Source organism: Triplophysa rosa, linkage group LG14, assembly GCF_024868665.1.
Source record: "Triplophysa rosa linkage group LG14, Trosa_1v2, whole genome shotgun sequence".
Classification (NCBI taxonomy): Eukaryota; Metazoa; Chordata; class Actinopteri; order Cypriniformes; family Nemacheilidae; genus Triplophysa; species Triplophysa rosa.
In genome coordinates this window covers 10,889,064-10,896,240 of record NC_079903.1, presented here as the reverse complement: position 1 = coordinate 10,896,240, position 7,177 = coordinate 10,889,064, and the positions used below count along the sequence as shown (strand labels likewise).

The 7,177-nt window shown below is 38.9% G+C and overlaps 1 protein-coding gene across 1 annotated transcript; it reads right to left on the bottom strand.

Moving 5' to 3' along the window:
- Window positions 1-1,651: 1,651 nt before the first annotated feature.
- On the bottom strand, window positions 1,652-7,126 carry rps6kb1b (ribosomal protein S6 kinase b, polypeptide 1b). The gene is made up of 15 exons (XM_057350917.1): window positions 6,931-7,126; window positions 6,214-6,257; window positions 5,910-6,030; window positions 5,754-5,822; window positions 5,520-5,667; window positions 5,135-5,192; window positions 4,829-4,929; window positions 4,659-4,749; window positions 4,124-4,214; window positions 3,916-4,023; window positions 3,737-3,799; window positions 3,529-3,606; window positions 3,072-3,179; window positions 2,862-2,974; window positions 1,652-2,747 (listed from the first exon to the last, which is right to left on the bottom strand). The coding sequence occupies exons 1-15, from the start codon at window positions 6,997-6,999 to the stop codon at window positions 2,501-2,503; spliced, it is 1,509 nt and encodes a 502-aa protein (XP_057206900.1). The 5' UTR covers window positions 7,000-7,126; the 3' UTR covers window positions 1,652-2,500.
- Between the last annotated feature and the right edge of the window lie 51 nt (window positions 7,127-7,177).

The following is a 7,177-nucleotide window of genomic DNA, read 5'->3' as shown; positions in this document are numbered from 1 at the left end:
GAAGATATTTTGAAGAATGCTGGACAGCAAACAGTTCTGGGCACTTTTTCCTATTATGTTGGTCAATGGGGGCCAAGAACAAGCATTCTTCCAAATATCTTTCTCTGTGTTCAACTAAAGAAATGTATACAGGTTTGGAACGACTAAAGAGTGAGTAATTCATGACAGAATATTCATTTCTGGGTGAACTATCCCTTTAACATAGTGTTTGTCATTTGCACATATATAATTGACATTAATATTCTCTCCAGATTTTACTTCCTCTAATAGCGTGCTTATAGATGGAAACCCAAATAAGTTGCAAGATTTAAAAACACGATTTGCAAACACTGCCAATGATTCATCTCCAAGCTACAGCACATCTGCTGTTGAACTACACACTTAATGGGATTTAACAGGTCACATAGGGCGAATTGGGCTGTTTGTCCAGTCAGCAGTAAGTTCTGCAATGGCATTTGGGTCCTGTCCAGCTGCACAGTGATGACGGTGTTGATTCTGGTTGGACAAAATAGCCTGCTCATACAAGCAAACAGATCAATAGAAATAATGTCATTTAGCTGCATGGATCCATAAACAAATAGTCAGTCATACCAACAAATGATGAAATTTGGATCTAAATCCGTTTTAGTTGTCTGAAGCTTGTTGTAGAGATGACAAAACATACAGTGGGATGGAAAACTACAATGTAATTTTGGACAAAACTATTTCTCAATTTTAAATTCAATTCAGCATTTATTTTCATGGCCTTTACAGCCATTTGATTTCTGGATAATAATTATGAGAAAAAAATATCCAGACATAAACGATCTAAGAATAAACTGTAATTTAAGTTGTGTGTCTTTTCCCGTTTTAATTTGTAGAATATCACTACAATAATGTACACTATATATCCAAAATGTGGATACACCTAACACAGGTTTATAAGACCCCTAAAGAAATAGTTCACCCAAAAATGAAAATTCTGTCATCATTTACTCTCCCTCTTGTCATTTTAAACCTGTATGACTTTCATTCTTCTATAGAAGACAAAAGAAGATATTATGAACAAAGGTGGTAACCGAACAGCACTGGCACCCATTCACTTCTATTGTATACATGGACACATAACCAATGTAAGTCAATGATTGCCATCGCTGTTCAGTTAACAACAGTTTTCAAAATATCTTCTTTTGTGTTCTTCAGAAGAAAGCCTATCACTTTAATTAGAGAAAGCAAAATTCATAATGCAATCAGAATGCCACACTGAGATTCTAGACAAAAGTTTAGTGACAGCCCTTCCTATTCCTGCATGACAAGGCCCCTGTCAACAAAGTGAGGTCCATAAAGAAATGATGTGCTGAGTCTGACTTAGAACTTAACTGGTCTGCACAAAACCAAGACCTATTGAACCCTACTGAACACCTTTAACCTCACTAATGTTCATGTCTGAATAGGACCAAATTCTCACTGCCATGATGTAACATCTAGTTGAAAGTCTTCGCAGAAGAGCGGAAAATGTGCAGCAGGGGGAACAGACTCCATGGTTGTGCATGGACATTAAATAAATGCTTGAAGACCTTTTGGTGTGGCGCTACAGTGTCCATTAACGTTTGGCAATGTCAAACAACACCCATATAAAATGATATAATATTATTAAGAGTACACATTTCCATACTGTAAGATTTTATTAATTATTTTCCAGCCCCACAAATCACAATTGCGTTGAGTTCCTGATATTTTCAGATCTTTCTTGGCCGTTAGAATGCTAAAGCGTAGCACATATCTTAATTTGTTTCCTTGTAGGCTAATGCACAACTACTACTGTTGGTCGCTGCACACAATGAATTTACCAATTAAAACCTCATCTGACACTATATAAAATATATAATAAAGCTTCAAAAGTCGACATATTTGTTTTTATTGAGGTTCATGTGTTTCTCCATCATCTATACATCTCTGTGGGATACACGTTTAAAAATGTATAAGACTCAAGTCAGGTTTGTGAACCTCTGTTCTGTGAAAATCCCACAAATGCATCTCTCAATTTGATCCACAATGATTTGTACAATTCAATAACGTTGGAAAGCAATTCAACTTCCCTTGGAAATACTGTAAAACCAAAAGCATCCAATGGAAGCAACTCTTCAAAATCACTTGATCATCTTGCACGGTGCATGAATATGCACTTTTGCAAACATTGTCAAGTCTTTTTTTGTATTTTTATCTCATGTTCCTTTTATGGTAAAACCATGTAAAAAAAGTCGATAATCCGAAAGAAGGCCCAATCCTGATAATCCGTTTGATATGTAAATACAGGAATCATCTAAGAATCCGCTCTGAGGTTTTGGGATGTGAGGAACAGTAGCCGTTTCTCATACTCGGTGAAAAACGCATGCTTATCAGATGTGAAGAACTGTATATAGCGGGAAAAAGTAGTGATGGTGGGGACCCTTTCTTTGCCCCTGGTGTCCATATAAAAGATATAGAGAAAGCAAAGAAAAACTCTAAATTGAACTAATGGTCATAGGTTCATACGTAGATGCTCTGGCCGTTTGGAGATTACTGGGTAGACCTGCTGTTTAAACTGGCCCATGTTGGAGCCAGCAGGCTGTCTGATGGGAAGAGGAGCAGTGGCCTCAGCGCTAGCAGTGACATCCATCTGATCCATGCTAGACACTTCCATAGCGAGCTCTGTGGGGGACTGGAGGGAGGTGCCTTCAGGCAGAGTGGGACCCCGTGGCCAACAGTCTCCTGAGAACTTAACTGGGCTGAAAGACACAAGGCAGTGGGGTAAAAATCAATTAACTAATTACTTCCTGTTCTGAAATACTGCATGCTGACTACGCTTCATGCAGAAGGCATTTGTTTCCAATTTAAAGTACCTGACTGGTGTTCTAGGGCTTCCCAAAAACCGGCGAGGCGATCGAATTTTTGGCTCAAATGAGAACTTCTCCTTTATATTGTCCAATACAGATGGAGCTACATAGGTAAATCCCTGCAAACAACGGACGATGAAAAGGCAGCATGGTGGCACCAACAATCTGACAGAAATAAAACAAAAGTACAGTGAAATCATGGGCTAGCTCACTTACCAAAAAGACCTGATTTGCACTTTCACTCAGTGTAGAGTCATCAGGACTGTCAACGGGCGTCTGGCTGGTGAACTTTGAATCAAACTGGCTCACATCCTCAGCAGATTGCTGTTGAAACAACACACCAGCTCATGTAATTCATCTAAACTTGATTAACCCTTAAAATACAAACACAGAAAAATATACAGAAAAATAATATATAGAAACATATCGCTGCTGTCCTTCTGAAACCTTGTATCTCCAATTTTTTTTGCCATAAATCTTTATTAGTCACCCTTTATGTTTGTCACTGGGTTTTGCAAATATCTAACCAGTAAAAAGTGCCTGTCAACTTTGACAACATGGTATGCAATCACTGAAAAAGTACAGTGTTTTTTCAATTTCCTGAAAAACAGCTAATTTGGACATACAAGGTTTCAGAAGGACAGCGAAGATATATAGAAATGTATTCAGTTACCAAGAAAGGCTTAAATGGTGGTTCTACTTTTCGTGCAAGAAGGTCCTCCCAATTAACATGTCGGAAGAAGGGATGAGTCTAGGAAACAAATGTAAAAGAATACACTGAAATAACAACATACAGACATTTGAATAAAAATACATGACAAATCATAAGAGTAGCCATGTGAATAAAGAAATTATGCTTTTTATACTGTATAGAAACATACCTGTACTTCTGTTGCATCTCCAGGTCCAGCCCCAAGCCGAGATGAGGCATTTCTCTTCAGTAGCTGAAAATAATAAATCAATCAGTCATTTAACATATTATAGTAAACTTTAAAAAAAAACTTAAAGACTCAAATGATTAACTAACCATTTAATATAAAAAAAGTTACAGTTTGCCTACCCGTTTAAGTAGGTCCCTGGCTTCTTGTGTGAGGTAGGGTGGGAGGTTGAGTTTGCATTTAAGAATTTTGTCAATGGTTTTCTTACGGTTCTCTCCTGTAAAAGGAGGCTAAAAAGGCAAAAAGAAAAGAGTAAATTCTGACAGGAAAACGAAAACTAAAAGACAGTGCACTAGTTTGCAAGTGCAAAAAAAGAAAGTTGATACTCACTGCTCCTGTCAACATGTCATACATCAAAGCTCCAAGACTCCACCAGTCAACAGCCCGATTGTGTCCACTTCTCATGAGTATCTCTGGAGCCCTGGAGAAAAACAAAGAGCCTTCTCACCCTACTGTACAATTTATTCAAACGCATGTGTACACACGCAGGTATGTCAGCCGATGAGCAGAGACGCTTGCAAAAAAGGTCATATAAATAGATAGTTCACCCAAAAATAAAAAATCTGTCATCATTTACTCACCCACTTGTCATTTCAAACGTGTATGACTTTCGTCCGCAGAACACAAAAGATGATATGTTGAAGAATGTTGTTAACTGGCACCCATTCAGTTGCATTGGTTTTGTGGCCATACAATATAAGTGAATGGGGGTCAGTGATGTTCAGTTACCAACTTTCTTCAAAATATCTTCTTTTGTGTTCTGTGGAAGAAAGAAAGTCGTAAAGGTTTGAAATGACAAGAGGGTGAGTAAATGATAACATCATTTTAATTTTTTGGGTGAACTATCACTATAACCGGTACTTACATGTACTCAATAGTGCCGCAGAACGTATGGGTCACTGTGCCGTCATGAATCGACTCCTTACACAGTCCAAAATCAGTCAGTTTTACATGTCCTGTGATGACAGTACAAAATATATCAGCACCCAAAGATTTTGAAATACCCACTTTATTAAACCAAGAGTTCATTCAAACCTTGGCTATTGAGCATGATGTTCTCAGGTTTGAGATCTCTGTAGATGATGCCTTTCTGATGCAGGTGTCCGAGAGCCATTGAGATTTCAGCCAAGTAAAAGCTGCATGTAAAAAGCCCTGAGCATCATTCTAATAATCTTCGTTCATATCATGTTGAATGTTATTGTGTGCATGTGTCGGTGTTCACATTTGTCCTTGAAAATCGTTTGAAAATTGACACTTCAATAAAATGCTAATGTATATCGTAACTAATTCACAGTACGGATAACCTGTAGCGTGAGGAAAGCAACAATTTTTTTCTCTTACCAGGCCGTGTCCTCCATGAAAATCCCCTCTCGTTCAAGCTGCATGAACAGCTCCCCACCTGCAAACACAAGTTTTGACCAAAAACACGATTGTTTTAAAAACAACAGAAATAGTGACAGAAATAATAAAGATTTGCCACATTAGATTACAAACACAAGATCCCACTGCACTGCAAATTCAAAAGCACTTCTATACCCAAACCTAAAAATATGACATAAAATGTTTTGATACATACTAACTATGCAAAGAATGAGACATTCAAAGGGGAAATCCCACCAAGGACAGAATATATCCCCTTATCAACTCTACAGCAACAGAAGAAGAATGGAAAGAATGAGATAAAGTATTATTTCTAAGAGATAAAGGTTGTTCTTGATTCACCAACCACTTAAGTATTCAAGGATGAGGTAAAGCTTGCCGCCTGTCTGAAACGCATAGATCAGATCAACGATGAAAGGATGCTTGACTTCCTCCAAGATGTTGCGCTCGGCTTTAGTATGCGCCGTATCCTTGGCGTTGCGTACAATCATGGCCTAAAAGAGGTCAGATAAGGATGTGAGCATGCACACTTTGAACGTCTAAAGCAAATTGTCATTCAAATGTAAAGAATTTGCTTAACCTTTTTCAAGACTTTCATTGCAAAGATTTTTCCAGTTGCTGCACCGCTTACTTTCCGTACCTGGAAAACCTACAAAAACACCAAAAATCGGAAACAGTCCTTTCCGGTTTCAGGTTCAATATATTTTATATAAATAACTTCAATGCTTAAAAGTACCTTCCCGTATCCTCCTTTTCCCAATACTCGGAGCAGCTCAAAGCACTCAGGGCAGATGTTCTCGGTGCCTTGGTTCACGTTATCCTCGGATATCTCGATCTTCTCACAGTCATCCATGTTACTATATGAATGAACATGCCATAAATCAAGTGACATTGGGAAATAATCCACTAATATCAACATAAGTCACATGTTGATCCTGCTAGTCAGTTTGGTATATTATTAAAATTCACCTATACAACTTGTATCTAGAGTAACTGAACATTTCGGGTCTTTAAGACATTATTAAACTGTATACACTTACAATTCAAAGCCACTGCACTGATCCATGAGGTCATTGATCTGAGCCTGCAAATAAAGATATTTTAGATGCTCGATCTGATATAAACTCAAATCATTGAAAATTATGTGGAGCACAAGGAGATAACGACACGAGGCAACAGTTGGCAGCTCTTCTAGTTTGAACATGAAATCGTAAGGGGTCGGATTTCGCAACACTATTCCCAGAGATGCCATAAGATGACATGCACCATCTATGGTATTCCAACTTTCAATCGACTGATGCTTATAAAAGTAACAAAGATCCCCCAGAACAAGGTAAAGCATAACAGTGTCAATTCATGCGCGAAAAAATAAGCAGAAAAGGAAAAAATCTAACGCATGCTGCAAGGCAAGGTTTCAATCTCGTGCACAAGATAACATCCAGCCAGCCCTTTAAATTCTCATCACTTTACTTGCTGACAGGTATCAAGCCTACACACAAATATATACATATATATATATATTTAACTACATATAAAACAAATTCCAGCCATCGCAAATGACTAATCTCTGTCACGTGTGCTGTCAAGCGCTGTGTTACAATCACGTCATTCCATTTAAATGCACTGTAAAGCCGTGATGTTAGCATGCTAGCATAACATGAAGCAGCCTGACGCTGATAAATCGGGCCTATGGCCTGAGCTCGGCTCTGGGTGTATCTCGAAACACGTCGTTTACTTTCAAACCGCGTGTCCGTTACCTCCTCCAGCTCATCATCGGAGACATTTTCCTCTGGCTGGTCGAGGTCTATGTCAAAAACGCCAGCCATCGTTAATTTCGCAGTCTGGGATCGCTTCAAACCGCGTGAGGAGCTCGCGCTTCCCGCCTCATGGACATGAACATACCGTCGCCATGACCGGCGTGCGCGCGACACTCACAGGGGCTGAACCTGACACCCCCGCGCGGAGGTATGCGGGAAAATACCGACGCCGGACTTGCATTCTCTC

Excerpts from the sequence above, each read along its gene's own strand:
- rps6kb1b (XM_057350917.1), bottom strand. The coding sequence starts at position 6,999 with ATGGCTGGCGTTTTTGACATAGACCTCGACCAGCCAGAGGAAAATGTC. Across the intron at positions 4,750-4,828 it reads CATCATGCTCAATAGCCAAG|GACATGTAAAACTGACTGAT; the intron begins GTTTGAATGAAC and ends CTGTCATCACAG. Across the intron at positions 4,024-4,123 it reads ATGACATGTTGACAGGAGCA|CCTCCTTTTACAGGAGAGAA; the intron begins GTGAGTATCAAC and ends TTGCCTTTTTAG.